The 19,582-nt window shown below is 37.5% G+C and overlaps 2 protein-coding genes across 7 annotated transcripts; one reads left to right on the forward strand and one right to left on the reverse strand.

Annotated features, from left to right (window-relative positions):
• Positions 1–284: 284 nt before the first annotated feature.
• snx16 (sorting nexin 16) lies at positions 285–6,038 on the reverse strand. Of its 6 annotated transcripts, none has more exons than XM_065258999.1 (8): positions 5,954–6,038; positions 5,396–5,705; positions 5,036–5,122; positions 4,544–4,692; positions 3,913–3,982; positions 2,368–2,504; positions 2,165–2,281; positions 285–1,668 (listed from the first exon to the last, which is right to left on the reverse strand). In XM_065258999.1, exons 2-8 carry the CDS (start codon positions 5,696–5,698, stop codon positions 1,569–1,571), a joined length of 963 nt encoding a protein of 320 aa, XP_065115071.1. In that variant the 5' UTR covers positions 5,699–5,705; positions 5,954–6,038; the 3' UTR covers positions 285–1,568. The 6 variants fall into 6 exon arrangements, with proteins under 6 accessions (XP_065115071.1, XP_065115069.1, XP_065115070.1 ...); XM_065258997.2 differs by having other exon boundaries at positions 5,965–6,026; XM_065258998.1 differs by having other exon boundaries at positions 5,396–5,702; positions 5,965–6,023.
• A 4,981-nt stretch (positions 6,039–11,019) lies between these two features.
• On the forward strand, positions 11,020–15,916 carry serpinb1l3 (serpin peptidase inhibitor, clade B (ovalbumin), member 1, like 3). The gene is made up of 7 exons (XM_065259003.1): positions 11,020–11,170; positions 11,673–11,849; positions 13,466–13,606; positions 13,712–13,829; positions 14,164–14,306; positions 14,538–14,705; positions 15,376–15,916. The coding sequence occupies exons 2-7, from the start codon at positions 11,682–11,684 to the stop codon at positions 15,778–15,780; spliced, it is 1,143 nt and encodes a 380-aa protein (XP_065115075.1). The 5' UTR covers positions 11,020–11,170; positions 11,673–11,681; the 3' UTR covers positions 15,781–15,916.
• The last annotated feature ends 3,666 nt before the right edge of the window (positions 15,917–19,582 follow it).

Consider the following 19,582-nt stretch of genomic DNA (forward strand, 5'->3'; position numbering starts at 1 on the left):
ACGTCATATGTTTGAACATTGATGTTCAAGAGCAGAGCACGAATTTCTCTCTACGTCTACGTGACATCATGCGGTAAACAAAAACATGCCAATGTGTTGAGGAGCGAGGATTAACTTATTTCATAATTATTAGATGTGAAACTTATGTTCCCATATTATATCTCATATCTGACGGCTTTTTACTTTAAAAGCTCCACTTTAAATGTATAACCTTGGATAAAAAAATTATATTTCTATGATCTTCAGCATACAATGTTTTTACAATATACTTACATAAAAAAATGTCCCAACATAGAGTTGTTTTATTAGTTATACATATGCAAATCATCATAACATTGGAAATTCTTCCAATATTTTTGTCAGCCATCATTCAATCTACAACACCCGTAACCGTATTTGCATAACATGAGTTATTGTAACAATCAAAAGAAAGACAAGATCAAATTTTAGCAAACGTAAACATTTCTGGAAATCCATAATATAAAACTAATTTAACGATAGCTTAAGATGTTAACATATATAAATCACATCATGTCTGCTTAACATCACCTCCCTGTGTCAAGAACTAATCTGCATTCCCCTGGATAATATACATTTGTCACAAAACACCCAGAGACATTTTTGAATATGCCAAATCAAATCTGAAGCAAAAACATCCATGGCAAAATTGAATACGTCATTTAAATACATAAAACTCTATAGAGGTTAAGATACAAGGCACCATGTTATTATGCCCGAGAAATTTAGATGTCACACTGAAAAGGCACTGCTTCACAAGAAGTTTTACCATGGTATTCAACATGCTTTTTTCGAGTAGTGTAGAAGCATCTTTCCCATAATCCTTCAGGAACTTAAAGTGCATCATGCGCTCCGTTACAGTTACAAGCATACTGCAGACAGGAGCGTTAGGCCTCACTTACATTTATCATAAACATATCAGAAAAGACTAAAGAAAGGGTTAGTGATGCAGAAAACTGAAACCAAGAACATTTGTGTGATTATGATGGAATGTATGACATGAAAGTCAAGACTGAAAAAAGAAACCACAAAATACATACAAGTCATGAATATGAATCTAAATCAGAACACATCATTTTAAAGCAAGTAAGTGCAGAAAACTAGTCATGTGATGTGTAGTGATGTCAATGTTACATGTGGTGTCTCAGGAATCTGAATCAAACTCTTAACGAAAAGCTGATTCAATGTTAAAACGGATAGAATTAAAGCAAAAAAATAAAAGACAAAAACTAAATCCCGTCCCTGTACTCATGTACACCTCATACTCACAACAAATAAAATTGAACACAAATGACCCTGAGAACAGACAGAGAGACTTTTTCTCATTGTTTGCAGGAGTAACAGCCAGAACTTCATGATTTATGTCTCGGTGTATTACTAGATTGTCACTGACATACAATTCTGCTTCCTGTAGTTGAGAAAGATCTGTTTGTTTTGTGTCTTTGGGTGGGGCGTTCGTCTTTGGCTGAGATCAAACAACCGACCTGAGCTCACAGATCTTCAGTCCTCTCTCTAACATGAAGAAAGACGCAAGGACTTTTTTCTATTGATCAGTGTTCTAGACGAGTGACCTGAATGACAGGAGAAGAACTGGAGCTGACGGCTGGACCGCACCAACACACAGAGCTCTGACCTGACTGAAGAGCACAGCTATAAAGAGAAAGAGAGAGAAAAACAGACCCATTTTATCAGGAAACCTGTTAGACTGAATGAGATGTGTACTGTATTGGGGCTTTTCCATTGCACAGTACCCCACGGGTCAGCTCACTTCACTTCACTTTAGCTTTTCTATCGAGTTTAGTATGACTTCAGAGTGGGAGGGATTATAGGCGTGTCTCATTTGCACCGCTATGACATCATAAATTTCCCATACATTAATTTATTTCTTAGTCTGCCACAAAATTAAAATTGACCACCACAAAAAGATGTTTGCACATCATGTTTATCACTACCTCTGTAGTCGTGCACTTTGGGAATGTGCCGCCACAAACCACAAGTCTGTAAAAACACTGGTATGGTGTTCCTGTCACGTTTTAGTATCGGCTTAGCTCGCTTGGAACCTCAAACCAACCTGACCCAAACCAAACCAAACCGTGGGGTACTATGCAATGGAAAAGCACCCAAAGTGTCACACTGGAGGTCTTACTCATTCCCATCAGGCAGCTCCTGGTCAGCTTCAACAGCAGATGACTCCACATCTATACTGCTGTCACTGCCTGGACCAGACACACAGCACGGACTGTCTGGAGTGAGAACCTCACCGCTTAACACAGCAAACAGAAACTTCAAGTCAAAATTGTAACTGCAGTAAAAATGATGTGCACTGATGATGTGAACAAAATGTTTTACTTGATTCTCCTCTCAAGTGTCTGAATGTGGTGCTCTTTCTCCTTCAGCGTGGTCTTCAAGCAGTTAATTTCTCGCTGTTTCTCAAGTAATTCCTTCTGAAGCCTGTAGTTGCACTCCTCCAGTGTCTCACAGAATGCCTGACAAACAGACACTGTAATTATGGGCTGTCATTGTCTGTATTTACTGAAGCTTTACTACTGAAGTCTCTATATAATGCTCACAAGATTAAATATTAACCCATGTTAGGGTTATATTTAAATAATCTTTAATGTTTTTACTGCAGACTATGCTTGTATCTGAATCATGTGACTTCACGTTAAAGGAACGTGCGTAATCATCAGTAGACAATGATGTAAAGGTAAACCCTGTGTCCAAAATCACATACTCATACAGTGCATATTGAATTAGATGAAGTACCTACATATCGACTGTTAAACAGTATGTTTTATATAGTATGAATATGGGTAGTGTGATTGAAATGGAGGGGCTTCTACATCAGTCATGTTGATGATACATCACGTGACGCACATCATCACAACAACAGGTGAGCAGTGAACTGTTGATGCTCTTAATCAAGTGCACCCTAACCACAAGAAACAGCCGTTTACCTTATGTGTTTACATTTAATAGAGCCGCATCGCTGCTTTCTAATTTTTTTTTGAATTTGACAACGCCTCTCCTTCTTCTTCGGGTGACTCATCTGCCAGGGATCACGGGATAGTAAAGAGTCAATCGAATGCACACTTTAACCCAGGGGTGCCCAACCCTAACTCCTGGTGGGCTACCGTCCTGCAGACTTCAGCTCCAAAACACCTGTCTGTAATTATCAAGCAACCCCGAACACCTTGATTAGCTGCTTCAGCTGTGTTTGATTGGGGTTGGAGCTAAAATCTGCCGGACTGTAGCCCTCCAGGAACAGGGTTGGACACCCCTGCTTTAATGTATTGTGTTGCCTTCTTGAGCATCAGTGAATGTTTGTATTTATTGTAGTAGTTGTGTATGAGTTTTTACTGTGGTTATTCTAGAAGGCAGTATCCAGAGTTAGGTCTAGATTTGTGGAGATGTTGGGATGTGGTTGTTTCTACTCTGCATTGGTGCCAGAATAAACCCGAATGAATGTAGTATTTGCCCAATGTGAAACAACCACACCCTGACTGTTAGAGAAAAGAATACTAGTGAGGTTTATTTCAATTTTATCTTTTTGTATATGTAAGTAAACATGAAAGCTTTAAACATTGTATATGAAAGCATTCAAACAATGTGCCGCATGACCATATTTTTTAAAGATTTAATGCTTCAAAGTTACAATGACATTAAACTTCCGAGGGAGAGCGTGTGACGTGTACGGCACAGTGATTATTATCAAGTTAAAATCTTGCAAGTCAACCAGATAATTTTTGCCTACTATTTTTCAAATACCATGAATTCGTACATACTGATTTTATATGGTATTGAAGTAGATGATTTTGGACACCCCAAAAGTGTGTACTACAGAGCTTTAAAGAATGAAAAATAATTGTACACATCATGCCGCTAATGTCTCACCCGACTCTCCTCCAGACTGTCGAACGGGCCTGGTGGCTCATCAAGACATAGGAACTCCCGAACTGCCATACTAATGAAAAACAATTATTTATATTTACCCATTTACAGACAGTAAAGTACATTTGAGGTAAATATTTTAATCAATCTGAAGGCACAACTGTGGCATCATGCTTCACACACTCATATCAGATCACATAACAAACAGTGGCGGCTGGTGACTGCTCTTCCGAAAATATGTGTTTGCAGTGTTGCTCGTGTTTTTAAAATATGTGTTTGGTGGAGGCTGCACACGCGTCGATACCGTTTATGATTAAAGAGACGCTCACGTTCACAACATACTTGTAAGACAATCACTTAATAGTAAACTCTGATTTCGCACGAGATAATTCAAGTATCTGGTACACGCAAGCATCTCTTTTATCATAAAACCTTTAGACGCGTTTGCAGCAGGCACTTTTTGACAAGACACGTGATGCCCGCAGGTTCACTCCATGCGCCAAACACATATTTTATAATGACGAACCACACACATGATGGACTACATACATGTTGTGACGAGCTTTGCGACGTGCGCCCCCGAAAAAGAAGTCACCGGCCACCACTGATATCAAAGTATAGCCCATCAGCTCACCAGTTGGCAATGTCTTTATGGGCCACAAGGTTCTGCAAGAAAGCCTGTAAGCCCAGCTGTCTGTCCTCCAAAAACTCAGTCTCATAATTATCTTTAAACCAGCGCTTCGGAGGAAGACACAGTCTGAATCCAGGAAACATCTCTTTTAGCTAAACACAGAGACAACACACTCATACAAGCTACTCTTTGCCATTTGTGCCAATGACATTAAAACATTTACTTATTAATCAAGAAATCCGATTTTTTATTTTGAATATTTAGCTATTTATCTATTATTTCTCTTTTGCAATCCACTTGGTTATCCTCGTGTTGCTTGTAGTACTACTAGTACTAGTAATCTCTAAAGCCACTTTCTGCACAGATTTTAAATGGGCAAGGGTTCATTTAGGGTCCCGTGCTTCCAACTGGAGCTAGTTAAGGAAATTATGTACTTTACAACTAAATGTAATAACTCAACAATCAGATGGACAACCAGATGTAAATATTACTGACCTTATCATTGAGTCTTGAAAAGTCAGTGTAGCGTCTAAAGATGACCCAGCTCTCTTCTGGAGTTTTCTTCACTAGAATCTTATAGACCTGTAACAGAGAGAAGTGCACATAACAGACCAACAACATAAAACACACAATCAGTCACAGAAGCACAATGTACTGTTACCGAGACACAATTGGAGATGACATTTACTGATAAGATAATCACTCTTATATCAGAATTATGCAATGTAATAAAAGAGTTGTATAGGCTTACAGATACAACAGGCCCTTTGAGAGCAACCCTAATACTGATGTGTCGCGGCCGGGAAACACCCCTGAACTAACACATTCATGTCAAAGAGCAGCAGCGGCACTCACGGTAAATTTGGCCCGCTCCTCCATCACTTCGTATCCCAGCACGGTGGGCGTGATGGGCCGCTCTTCAGAGCCAGGCTCGGGGGTTTCTGGTGGGCTGTCCTGGTGAGAGGAACTGGAATATTTCACCGAGCGCTCGTTCCCGTTAAGCCTGGCGCAGGTGATGGGACTCTGACACGCCGCCGCGGCCCTCCTGTGACCTGAGCTCCGATCTGAGGACCCACTGCCCGTCGACAGCGCTCTCTGCGGCCGCCTCGTCTTAGTGTCTTCCACGGGCACAGGCACGGGTACAAACGGTGTGGCCATTGCCCTACTGAAAAACACACAGTCTGAGAAAAAACAAACAGAAAATCTGATGATAGAAGAACGACCGTGCATCAGTTAAATCTACAGACCGCTACGTCAGAGCAACTTCCCGTAAAGACTGCACGATACAAAAACATCACGAAACAAACATCACACGTTAACTGTCAGACTCATCATAATGGGTTCAATAAGCGCGCGTTCATAGTAATATATTTGTATTTTAGAATAACAATAAATGAATATATTCGTGTTTACTGAATGTTTACTCGCTGTTATGCCTCCATCCGCTTGCCGGCCGGATAAACGTCATCACGTCACTGCGGAAATGACGAATTATTCAAAATAAACAAATAATGACGAATTCTTCTTATTTGTTCGTTCCGTTTTATCATATAGCAGTTTTCGCTGATGATAAAGTTTGTGACATTCCAATTAAATCTGAAGTTAAATACTTAGGTATAATTATTTGTAAAGATCAAAAAAGAAGATCCAAACTGAATTTTGATCCTCTTATTCTTTCTATTCAACGCAAAGATCTGTCTATTTCAGGTAGAGTGTTACTTTCCAAAGCAGATGGATTATCTCGGGTTATTTATCCTGCAATGGCTCTAGATGTTCCTGTGGAGATTTGTAGAATACTGGACAAAATGATAGTTAACTTTGTTTGGAAATCTAAAAAACATTTCATTAAAAAGAGTCTTATGATAGCTGATCGGACAATGGGTGGCTTTGACTTAGTGGACTTCTCCACTCTGAATAATTCTTTCAAGGTTAAGTGGATAAAATCTTTCCTGAACAATCCTACATCTTTTTGAAATATTATCCCAAATTATATTTTTAGTTCAGTTGGAGGTTTGCATTTTTTTGTTGCGCTGCAACTATAACATTTCCAAAATACCTTTAACTTTATCCAGTTTTTATAAACAGGCCTTAATATGGTGGTCCCTGATATATAACTATACATTTTCTCCACATAACTATTTTATCTGGAACAACCAAAATATTAAATATAAAATAAGTATCTCTTCTTAAATAATTGGTTTGATAAAAATATACTTTTAGTGAGTCAACTGTTAGATGATGGGGTGTCTTGCTCTCTTATGAACATTTTATGGAAGATTTCTCTTTTCCAGTCCCCCCAAGAGAATATGCCATTGTTTTTGGGGCAATTCCTGATTGTATGAAACCTTTAGTCAATCCTGGCCCTAAAGGTCCGTTATGTTCTTCATTTATATTTGATAACACTAATCTATTTGTTGATCAAAATCCTTTCAGTAGTTTATCAAACAAAAATTCGCTCAATATCAGATATCTTTACCTGCTTGCTTAAGCTTTTGGAATAACAAATTTGATGATATAGTATGGGAAGATTTCTGGCTCCTTCAGAAAAAATTGTTTTACCTAATAAAGTGTTTGAGATTTCCTTTAAAATTATACACAATTGCTACCCAGTTAATTATAACTTTGCTAAATTCAATAATAATATTTCCCCCTTGTGAACCTTTTGTCATCAGGCTGATGAGACAATCCTTCATTTATTTTGGGAATGTATATACTGCAAAATATTCTGGTTTGACTTTTCAAATTTTGTTAAAATATATCTTTCTGTAAATTTCTGTTTAAACCAAAAAATTGTGTTTTTTCGTGAAACTATGAGATTAGACCCTTTTCATTTTAAATTTATTCTTTACCTGCTGCTTCTCCTTGCTAAATTTTATATTCACAAATGCAAATTCTCAAAGAAAACTCCTTCTTTTTTTATCTTTAAGAAAGATGTTGATATATATTTAATTTCCTTGAGGAATTCAAAAAATACAGTTGCTTGTAAGACTCTACAATGGTGTCAATCCTTTAAGCTAGCTTAATTATTTTTATATTTATGTTTATGTAATGTAACCCACGATATTGTGTACTCTTTTCTGTATATTGTACTGTTCTGTATATTTTTCTTGTTTAAGCATAATAATAATAAAAAAAGAAAAAAAATTCTATCATATCGCAGTTTTCTTACAGAAAGATAAAAAGGAATTCAAATAGTATATTATGCATATTAGCAAATATATTAAAGCAGCATAACCACAAAGGTATAAAAGTAGAAAATTATAATAAAGAGTTAAAACCCTAACTCTTGTTTTTTAAATGCTTAAGAACAGAGATACCAAATTTAACAATGTGGCATAAAGTTTTCTCAGCCAACCCAAAAGCACATATTAATATGTATGGTATATAATGTGCTGAATTATTCTATTTTGACTATACAACACTGGTTGTTATAACTCCAAAAAAGACTGCAAAATACTAATAAACTTTATAATACTAACAATACTATAAATATAATTTTACATCACACAAACAGCAAAGGATAAACCTGAGATTTACATATGAGAGCAAGTTTGCTTTATCTGCTGACAGAGTTATATTTCACTCAACGGAGTTCCCAAAGCGTTAAAGTTGCAGGTCAGTCCGGCAGCGACAGCAGAGATTGGCAGCCACATCAGTGATGTTTCAGCTGCTCCAGCCTAGCCCATGGTTATTCTTGTAGCCAGTCAGCTGCCATCCTCTGGGGTTCAGCGTGATCAGCGCTGGAATCAATGAACAGAACGGTACAATGCCTTGCTACAACTGTGGAGGCAGTGGCACCATACACAATATTGCAAACAGCCACCTGTCAATGCAACATAACAGGGTTTGCAGACACTTGTCCACTTAGCATGTGGTCATCTGCACTTAATTTGGGTAATTAAAGGCAATTTTAATAACATTTACTGTAAACTACTATTTAAAGCAGGGGTGGGGAACCCTGGTCCTGGAGGGCCAATGTCCTGCAGAGTTTAGTTCCAACCCAATTAAACACACCTGAAAAATCTGATTAAACCCTTCAGGCTAACTTGGAAATGAAATTCAGTTGGGTTTGATTAGGGTTGGAACTAAACTCTGCAGGACAGTGGCCCTCCAGGACCCAGGGTTCCCCACTCCTGATTTAAAGGAAAGTTTGTAAGAAATGTATATCAATTCATCATAAAATGACCATGATATGTCACTAGACATTAAGAAATCATTTTCATTTCAAATACTTATATCACTCACAACAGTGGTCCGGCCAGGATATTATCATTTAAAAAGTGGAGTTGCTGCCCTCAACTGATGTTTATATTGTCATGTTGTGTATTGACCACCAGTTGTGTGATTGCAGAACCAGTTTTGGCCACAATCCTACATACTGTCTGTTCCTTTAATATACTATATTTTTTCTAGGCAAATTTTGAATTTAAAGGGTGCTGCCCCATTGACAGCTAGGGCATATTTTATTTTAGAACAAGGTTCTAAAGGTATGATAATGTATTCTGTTTTGTATTTCTGTAAAGGTACCAAAAGGAAACTTAGGGTACAGCCCCAGTGACAGAAAAGGTACAGTTTTGTACCTTTATTTCTGACAGTGTAGGGACGGTTTCCTGGACAGGGATTAGACTAGTTCCAGAAAAAAATCATGTTTGATCTGATAAAATCTAGTCCTGGATTAATCTACCATGTCTGGAAAAACTGCCTCATAGGGACGGTTTCCTGGACAGGGATTAGACTAGTCCTAGACTAAAATAAATGTAAGAGCTGTCCAGACTGAAAACATCTTGCACTGACATATCTTAAAATACATCAGTGTCCGTTGTTTGACCTTAAAATGCACACAAGTAATGTTTTTAATAAGGCATGTTTGTTAAAACTAGTTATATTTCATAATTAAACTAAGGCCTAGTCCTGGTTTAAGTTAATCCCTGTTCGGGAAACCACCCCTTATTAGAGTTTAAAGTAAAATGTTTAAAAGTAATGGTTAGTAACTAATCTGTGTCAATTAAATTTTTATATTATTTAAATTGTATTGCTTGCTATCAGCTGTTTGCTGAAGTGTCTGTCGCTAAATGACTTTGCTGTGAGTCAGAATGTGATTAAACTGAGCGATGTCTCTCATGTTTTGGTACCTGGACTGTGGAAGGGTTAAAGTAAATAAATCCAAAAGCAGATACTTGAAATAATCAGCCATGAATGAAAATGAAGGCAATGCATGTGACCTTATATTATTGATGGTTTAGATCAGTGTTTCTCTGCGTTTCAGACAGTCCTCCCAGAATGTTTTAAATGTCTCCCTGTATTAAACACTTGTGTGAACACATCAGCTTGTTATTCTGTTCATTAGGAAGACATTTCAAACATTCTGAGAGGGGGCTGATGAGTTGAATCAGATGTTTTATTATAGACCCTTTTACTGTTTGTACACAATGATGACGGTGGCAGCGTCAGTAGGGATGTACAGTAGGCCCCTGAGGACTGGAGTTGGGAAACATTGGTAATTTCAGTAAGTAAATGCACTCAACTTGTGGAAGTGAGTCAGAGTAAAAAAATTCTTCATCTTTTCTTTTTTATTTGAAATGATTGATATATGTTTGTATTTGAGCCCTTCAGGAACTACAGACAGAGCACCAGAAATAAGACTTCTTTCAGCAATGCTCTTTTGAATCTATGTGTAAAGTTTTTTTTACTGATGAGATCAGTTTTGTTGTGATTATTGTAAAAAATTATTGAAAACATTTCTGATTCAGGATGCTTTAAAATGCTGCTGGTTTAGTCTCTTTTTATTGTTGGTATTTATTTTTATGATGATGTAGCCTACTGTATATGATGTCTTGTTTGCTCAGAAGTGGCCTACAACATTTCATTGAAATCAATTGGGAAAACCAAGATTATTCAAATAACGCTTCCTTTATTTATTTATGTTCAAGTAAACTTGATTGATGATGACTTTAAATGGTCTGATAAATGGATCTAAAACTTGAATGGATCAGATTTAAACAAGAAACACTAACAGCATGTTATGATGTATCATCAGAAAGGTCGATTATATTTCTATACAAGATTTTGTTTGTAATTCTCTTTGTCCTTAAATAAAGTGATCTGACAGATATCTGTTTGTCATCAGAGTTTTTGCATGTAAGAACAGAAATTCATTAAAGCCGTCTGATCATGTATCTGATTTTCATTTATTTATTTGGCAGGCACTTTTATCCAAAGTAACTTAATACGCATTCAAGTTACATTGTTTTTGATCGAATTCATGATCTTTACACAATACTGAAAAAATTAAGCTTGAGCTATGAACACTTTATTTTGTGTTGTCTTTTGTTTTTTATCTTTTAGTAAAGTGTTATTTTTAAGTAATTGTGACTGATTTTGTAGTCTTCTTTATTACAACTGTTTTAGGATACTTGAAGTCGACAACCTTTTAAAGGAATTGAGTGAACCCACCCCGTCTGTGCCTGCTTGTGTGCGCGCATGAGTGTGTTGAATGCGTCTGTTTGCGTAGTATGGAAGCGTGACCGCGCGCGCGTGTGTGAGGGCGTGTCCGCTCATATGAACGCTTGTCTTGGTCAGTCGCGATTCACCCGCTGCGTCTAAACTCGAACGGAAGAAACGCAACATACCGTAAGTAGCTAGTAAATGTTTTAGATCATCCAATTGTTTTTTTTTTATTATGAAGAGTATGGAAAGTATTTAACAAGTCGATAGATTTTTAAATATCTGGGGTCTTATATAGAAGAATACTCCGCAGTATTAAGGCAGTTAGGGTAAATATTTATGATGCCGTGCAATACTTTTTTCTTTACATGTTCGGCAAACTTCTTGGACAACCAAATAGCAGATCATTGTCATTACGTTTACTATAACGTCATTACGTTTTCAAGGTGCTTTAACAGAGCAAAACATCTGACCAATCATAAGCATTTCTGGTATATATTAGTCCAATGGGATGAAAGAGTGGTTAGGCGCTCCACGATTACTATGAGGAAGTTAAAAAGGGCAGTAAATCGTGACCATCATTTTAATGTTTTGATTTACATTTATTCATTTAGCAAACACAACTGGTGTATTTCGGTTTTATTACAAATGAAAACTGACACAACTCTCTTTTTTCCTTTGTTTTCAGAGTGTGAATATGGAGTCTCTTTCTGCAGCAAACACAAACTTTTCCCTCAACGTGTTTCAGAAGATCAGTGATGGAAATGCTTCAGCAAATGTCTTTTATTCTCCTCTGAGTCTCTCTGCAGCTCTTTCAATGCTGTCACTCGGGGCAGCTGGAAACACAGCGGCCCAAATGTCTCAGGTGATAACCCTAACCATCCTTACCATCCTATTCTCCTAACCTGATGACCTTCAGCTACGCTGAAAAGGCAAATACACGAAACAATTTAGATAAGAAGCTAACAATGGTTTATTGATGATGAATGTGTCAGTTCACTATGGTTTGTTTGTTTATGGGGTTACTGGTTTCGTCGGGGGTGTGTCTCTCAGTATGCACTTTGAAATAAGTGATCAAAAGGCCTTTGATAATAAAAATGGAGTTAGTGTATGATTCATATGTCACTTAACTGAGTATCTGTAATTCATAACCTTTATGACCAGCAGTAAAGCTAAGTCAGTCCAGAGGATTTAACCAACTGTGAATTACGTTAAGATGCTCTGAGAGAATCAACATTCAAAGCTGAATTCTGTCTGATCAAAAAATGATTGGATTTATGCTGTGATCACATTATTTTATCAGCAAACATTCTCAGTGAACTGAAGCCAAAGTCACAAAATGATTGCCAGTGAGTTTTTTTTGAAGAGTGAAAGTCATTTAAAATCTCTTTTAACTTCATGTTGTCGAATGATTCGGCTCACATTGAATTATTGAGGAGCAGGAACCATCTCCGACAGTGTCACTGATTACTTTTCAACACAACTTAAAGTCGCAATGAAATTGAAATGAAAAACTATATATATTTTTTTAATATTGTGGTATTATTAACAAATGACTTATCTGTGAGCTTCATTATTTTTAAAAAATTCGTGTGTGCTCATAATCTTTAATCAAAAATGCAAATCTCCTCCCCTCCTCAAAACGATCTCTCTTCACTTCCGGTCAAAAGTATGGCAGGTGGGCGGGGTCCGGGAGAAGATTGCAGCGATTAGCAACACGACCCAACTTCAAACGATCCAATCAGATCTCGATGGACAAATTCAAATCCAGCCCTGCCTTATTTCATCTCAAAAGCCGTTTCATTCGGATATACGTCACCACGGGGAAAATAAGGCAATCGCTACTTCCGTTTCATGGCGACTTTAAAGGAACAGTATGTAGGATTGTGGTATTGCAATCACAAAACGTGTGGCTAAAACTGGTACTGCAATCACACAACTGGTGGCCAATACACAAAAGGACAACATAAACATTAAAAAGTGCACTTTTTAAATGACAATATCCTGGCCAGACCACTATTGTCAGTGATATAAGTATTTGAAATGAAAATTATTTCTTAATGTCTAGTGACATAACAGGGCCATTTTATGATTGAATGATATACATTTCTTACATACTGTTCCTTTAAAAATGGCCCTTTTATTTAAGTGTCAATGAATATCATAAGGACTGGAATGCAGTCATGTTTAAACCCTTAACATCTCAACCAATAACTCAGCCAGAAGTTCAAAAACGCTTAGGTGCCACTTTGGCATACAACGTTTTTTAGGCTTGTATTTTGATTGCAGGTGACAAGTAAATGTTATATCTTGAAGGGTCATCATCTTTATGATTGTTTGCATGGATGAGGGTTGGGCAAGGGATCTTTTTATCATCCTGTTGATGTTTGCTAATGCTTGTAATTTTTTACTTATTAAACGTAAGGCAGCATTATTTAAATAAATATGTTACAGCAATTTTTAATCCCCATTTGTCTCCAGACTTTGCATTTTCCCTCAGCAGCGGGTGATATACATGACGGCTTCAACAAGCTCATGGGCGATCTTAACAAAGCAGAAGCTCCTTATGCTCTGAGTCTTGCCAGTCGTCTGTATGGAGAGCAGTCCTATCAGTTTGTTGAGGTGATGTGAGTTTATTCATAGAAATGAATGAAACTTTCGGTTAACTGTATGAGCCCAATGAGTTACACTTGAATGAAGTTTGACATTACTTGTTTTTTATTATAGAAATTTCTTAGTGACACAAAACAATACTATCAAGCTGGTCTGGAAACTGTGGATTTTAAACAGAACGCAGAAGCTGCACGAGTCAACATCAACAGCTGGGTGGAAAAAAATACTCAAGGTGACAAAACCATCATGAAGATATTATCATCTCTTCGACTTGGGGACAACACGCTGCTGAAACAGCTCAACCTGGCCTTGTCCTCCCTTTTTTTTTTTGCATATTCTGTTGATAGTATTTAGTTTAATGATTGATACTGTGATTTGAATATTCGACAGAAATGTGTTTTAGTTGTAGACCCAATAGTTACTGTCTTCTATAAAATGTTTTCTCTAAAATTAGTTCATTTCCTGCAAACAGCAACATTACACACTAACTAAAGTAGAAAATATGAAAGCATTAAGGCATTAATGTTCCTGCAATAAGGAGTTTTAATATCTATTTATAATAACAGAGAAGATCAAGGATTTGCTGGGGGAGGGAGATGTTGACGCACTGACAAGACTCGTGCTGGTAAATGCCATCTACTTCAAGGGAATCTGGGAAAAACAGTTTCATGTGGAAAGAACCACAGAGGAGCAGTTTAAGTTGAACAAGGTGAGATTTTCAGTTCTAAGTGATTATGCTATTATAAGGACATTGACTTTGCCATTTGGTAGTGTCATATAGTACACCAATAAATAACTGAACACTTTTTTCAGTAACCACTTGATTCATTGGGTTTCTGAGTACTTTGGTGAATTTTTAAATTGTGTTTAATATTGGACTGAAGCAGCATATACCACAGAAATCACAGCATGTTAATGTATCATATGGGTTTGTTGACAGAATGAAATGAAGCCCGTACAGATGATGCATCACAAGGCCAAGTTTCCTTTGGCCTTCATCCCTGATGTAAGATGTCAGATCCTCGAGCTGCCGTATGTTGGGAAAGATCTCAGCATGTTGATCATGCTTCCGATTGAGATGGAGGACGACACCACTGGCCTTCAGAGAGTAAGCTTGCTTATCAGTAAACGTCTGTTGTAGAGGTCTTCACGGGTCCACCTAGATCTGAAAACCGGGTATAATATCAGTGCTTTCGGGTAATTTAAAACAAATGTGTTTTTGCCGAACGGACACGAGAAGACCTTAATTATTTCGTGTGTGTGCACTGAATCCTTTCCCAAACCCTCCTCTGTTTGCCAAGAGTGCTTGTGACATCGTGTGGCTGGCGGTAGGTTAATTTTCGTGGAGACAGACAATTTTAAATGCACATTTGAGTGGTAACCTTGGTGTCGTCTTCAGATAACAAAGGAACATAAATGGAGCAGCTCGCCAAATTGGTTGCGAGGCCATCAGGGTTTCTTTCTTTCTGTCTGACTGTGTGTGGGGATGCAGATTGCACACACGTCGGCGCCGTTTACCATCGGGTACAGTCGGGTTAAAAAAAGTTGCCACTGGGTCAGATTGGACTCGGGTCTCATTTTCTCTGGTTGGGTTTTTCTTTTATAATAAATGGTTTATATACACTTCTTTGGACCGGAAAAGACCTCTAGTATGTTGGCTCAATTCAAAATAGAAAAGTCTTTTTAAACTAAGATTACAGTCAGAGATGGGTGCACGTTGTGCACTATATGGTACTGTTGTTTTCTGTTTCATACATTAACACCACTGTCTTACCCAGCTGGAGAAAGCACTGACCTATGAGAACTTGATGGAGTGGACTCGACCCGACATGATGGACATTCTGGAAGTGCAAGTGTCTCTGCCTAAATTCAAGATGGAGGAGACCTATGACATGAAAGGTCTTCTCGTCAGCCTGGGAATGGTGGACGCATTTGATTCGCTGAAGGCTGATTTCTCAGCCATGTCCCCCAACAATGATCTGGTGCTGTCCAAAGTGGTGCATAAATCATTTGTAGAAGTAAATGAAGAGGGAACGGAAGCTGCTGCGGCTACTGGCGCTGTTATGATGATGCGCTGCCTCATGCGTCCAGAGTGCTTTAAAGCTGATCACCCTTTTCTTTTCTTCATACGTCATAATCCCACCAAGAACGTACTCTTCTATGGACGCTTTTGCTCGCCTTGACCTACTCACATTCATGTCATCACTCTGTGCCTAACTGCACCTGCACATTTTATTTGCCTTAATTCCAGTGTGGATTCCTCTATAGATTTAAAATTGAATGTAACCCTGACCTAATAAATCACGATTGTTAAATTGCTCTGTTGTTTTAGATTCATACTTCGACAAAAGCAAATCTGATTCTAATGTTAATCTGCACATAAAGGCGTTTTACACTTGAAGTGGTTAACCACAGGTTATTCTAAACCCCAGGTTAACGGAATCCTGGGTAATCTGTTTCACGTTTGCCACCGTTCATACTTAACCAGGGGTTTAGAGATAATCCTGGGTATTCATAATCTGCCGTTTCACACTGTGCATTCCTAAACACTGGGTTAACATTTTCATTTGCATATTTTAGGTGTTAAGAGTCAATGATTGGATGAAAAGCAAAGTCAAATGGACTAAATTATAGAGGCACACTGCCACTATAAATAACTGGTTGTCTCGCACTTCCATTTCAGTGACCAAACCATTTGCGATTCAGGTGTTTTCAGTACACAGATGGTGATATGAGGTATGTGCTCTTTAGATTCCGATTGGCTGTGCATTGCTAAGCATTGAGTCATAGCATTATAACCCTGCATCGTTTCACACCGCATGCGTTTGGCGATTTCCCCGATTTTTATTTAACTGCTTGTTGTGTAACTTAGCCATATAACTGTGTGTGCGTGTGACAAATAAAATCTTCAATCTTTAAAGGGACCTTTTGTTATAATCTTAAATGTCAATTTCAGTCAAAACTGAGTAAGTCCTAAACTTTAAAGCTCACGTAACACACGCTGTTTCTGCATTTCTGATATTAATCTGGAGTACCTATGGAGTAGTATGACATCCTTTATATCTCTGAAGAGTCTTTAGTTTAATCAGATTTATAAAAGAAAGATTAGCTTTACCGAATCTTTCCGATAACGTACGAAAAAATGAAGAAGGAGGAGTTATAACACGGGAGGAGCGAGTACGAGTCATGCAACACTATACAACACTGTTTTAACTTATGATTCACTACATGTTCGTGTCATTTATATAATATACACGCGCCTATTTCCAACATAAGACAGAAGTCTTACTTACCACGTGTAACTCGTCATGAAAATCCACCGCATCAAACACACACGCAAAACTCCGCTGCTAATCCGGATAATAAACTATATCCATTGTTTCCATAAGGCTGGATGTCTTCTCCTTACATCCAAAAACACACTTCTTGTTGTGCCATTGTTGACTTTTGAAATTAAACAAAGCTGAGTGGCGTGTTAAGCTGTTAGCAAGCTCTAGCGTCTCCCGCTGACTGACGGCTGGGCGGGGTTTTCCGGGGGAAGTTTTCCGGCGGAAGCCCATATAAAGAAGTGATACGTATCGAAAACCCCTGAAACGTCAGTTAGAACCGTAATCGAAAAAAAATAGCCGAAACTTGTACGAACCCTGGCGAAGTGCATTCGGCACAGAAATACTCTGAAACACGCCCAACTGCATTTTTGACACTTTGCCTACGTTTAGCATGAGGAAACAACTCTATAACTGTGTTAATAAGTCAGAATGCTTGAAATACCATTAACCCCCCCCTTTAAAACAGTAAATTGAAATGACTTGTAAAGCCAAATTAACAAACAGAGCCACAACAGACAAAGGGTTTTTCTTTTCTGCTGAATTGATGGGGTCTCCTCCTTAAAATCTTTAAAATTCAAGATGTCTGATGTCTCAGGTCCATTAATGTCCATTAACCATTCGATTCAAACACTCTGTAGTCTACTCCAGGGGTTTTCAAACCTGTCCTGGAGGACCACAAGTACTGCACATTTTGCAAGTCTCCCTCATTACATACATTTGGTTTAAATATTCAGCTCATTAGTAGAGACTGCAAGACCTGAACTGGGTGTGTAAGGTAACTGAATGAGGTGTGTCACAAAAGGGAAACATGCAAAATGTGCAGTACTAGTGGTCCTCCAGGACAGGTTTGAAAACCCCTGGTCTACTCCACACAAAAATGTGATGAAATACGTATGTGGAATCACATTGAAATATACGCTGAATTATATTTTGTTTTAATAATAAGTTATGTTCTTTTTACTGTATGTCCTTGGTTAATATTAAACTGTAAGATCAGGTATGAGGGAGTCCATGTGCTAAAATGCAAGAAAACACAAGCAAACAGAAAAAGAACAACTTTATCAATCTGACAATACTTGTACTGAAAATGCTCACAACACAACAAAATACAAACATGTTAGGGATAAATATGAATATGCAAATCTGAAGGGTCTGTGTACCTATAATAATAATAATAATAATAATAATACATTTTATTTATAATGCACTTTTCTAAAACCCAAAGCACTACAAAAAATAAAACAAGTAAAATATAAAAGTACAAGAATAATACAAAATAATCGTTACAGTATATCACAGTAAAATACTAATCAAAAACAGTTATGTTTTTAACATCATCTTGAAACTGGCTAATGTAGGAGCATCTCTAACAGAAAGAGGAATTGCATTCCATAACCTGGGTGCCACAACAGAGAAAGCTCGATCCTCTATAGATTTTAATCTAAAGGAGACTGCTGAAGAGTAAGAGAATCCATAGACTGAAGGGAACGAGAAGGTGCGTACAGGCTGAATAAGTCACAAATATTAGAAGGTGCTATTTCATGCACAGCTTTGTATGTTATTGTGAGTGTTTTAAAAGCAATACGTGACTGAAGGTAACCATTGCAAACTATAAAGCACACCTGTAATGTGGTGACGTGGTGAAGTGTATGTAAGCACACGTGCTGCTGATTTCTGAATGTACTGCAGGCATTTTATAGTTTTAGCAGGTAAACCAACAAAAAGTGCATTACAATAATCAATCCTGCAATCAACAAATGAATGAATCAGCCTTTCAGCATGCAGGTAGAGTAAGGTAGGACCTAAGTTTTGCAATGTTTCTTTAGATGATGGAATGTAGATTTTGTAATACTCTTAATATGAGAGTCTAGCATTAGATTAGAATCAAAAATCATCCCAAGGTTACGAGCACAAGAAGATGGAGATAAAACCCTATCATCACCACCACGTGATCAAATAGCCTGCGTGCATTTAGGCAACAGGTTAGTGGTGTTGTTCCCCATTGGTTCTAACGTATTAAACTTTGAAAGTGTATCAAAACGTTCTCCCAGCATCAGAATGTCTGGTTGTTGCATTTGGTGCATTTTGGTGCAATATACGTATATATGTATCTGGCAACTTTATATTTGGCCATCCGCTAACATCTTCTATCCACTCCACTATAGGACATGGATCTGGAGCTGTGTTGCTTTCTATAAAATAACTTTCTCTGTCTGTGTTGCTTCACTGCTGATTCTTACCCTACTTGCGTTGCCACGTCATCATTGTGTCCAAACAATAAAAGGGTCTATACATGCTGAACAGACAGCAAGCCATGTGACATAAATGCAACTGAGGTCAAATGAATATAATTTGAAAAAAATACATATTTATATGAAAGTACTTTGAAATAAAAGCAGCTTTTGTATCTTAGAAACACTTTAATTCATAAATGTAAAGGAATAACGCAGATTTAGGCAGTTTCAAGTATATTAAAATATTGAGAGAAACGTTTGAAGTGTATAATAAAGGTGGGTTTATAAAGGTAAATGGCTATTGTTTCTGTATGCACAAAGTTAGAATGTATGTGGTAATGTATATTAGGTATGTTTCCCATGATCATATTAGTTTAAAGCTCCCGTTCTTTCTATGTTTTTGAAACTTTGTTTGTTAAATA

The sequence above is a fragment of the Paramisgurnus dabryanus genome, chromosome 22 (assembly GCF_030506205.2).
Source record: "Paramisgurnus dabryanus chromosome 22, PD_genome_1.1, whole genome shotgun sequence".
Classification (NCBI taxonomy): domain Eukaryota; kingdom Metazoa; phylum Chordata; class Actinopteri; order Cypriniformes; family Cobitidae; genus Paramisgurnus; species Paramisgurnus dabryanus.

What these genes read in the sequence shown, in the direction of transcription:
- snx16 (XM_065258996.2), bottom strand. Translation starts at nt 5,770, where the DNA reads ATGCACGGTCGTTCTTCTATCATCAGATTTTCTGTTTGTTTTTTCTCA. An exon ending in TTTCAAGACTCAATGATAAG is followed by an intron (nt 4,693 to 5,035) that starts GTCAGTAATATT and finishes CTCTGTGTTTAG; the next exon opens with CTAAAAGAGATGTTTCCTGG. An exon ending in ACAGTCTGGAGGAGAGTCGG is followed by an intron (nt 2,505 to 3,912) that starts GTGAGACATTAG and finishes TCTGTTTGTCAG; the next exon opens with GCATTCTGTGAGACACTGGA.
- serpinb1l3 (XM_065259003.1), top strand. Translation starts at nt 11,682, where the DNA reads ATGGAGTCTCTTTCTGCAGCAAACACAAACTTTTCCCTCAACGTGTTT. An exon ending in CAGCGGCCCAAATGTCTCAG is followed by an intron (nt 11,850 to 13,465) that starts GTGATAACCCTA and finishes ATTTGTCTCCAG; the next exon opens with ACTTTGCATTTTCCCTCAGC. An exon ending in AGTCCTATCAGTTTGTTGAG is followed by an intron (nt 13,607 to 13,711) that starts GTGATGTGAGTT and finishes TTTTTATTATAG; the next exon opens with AAATTTCTTAGTGACACAAA.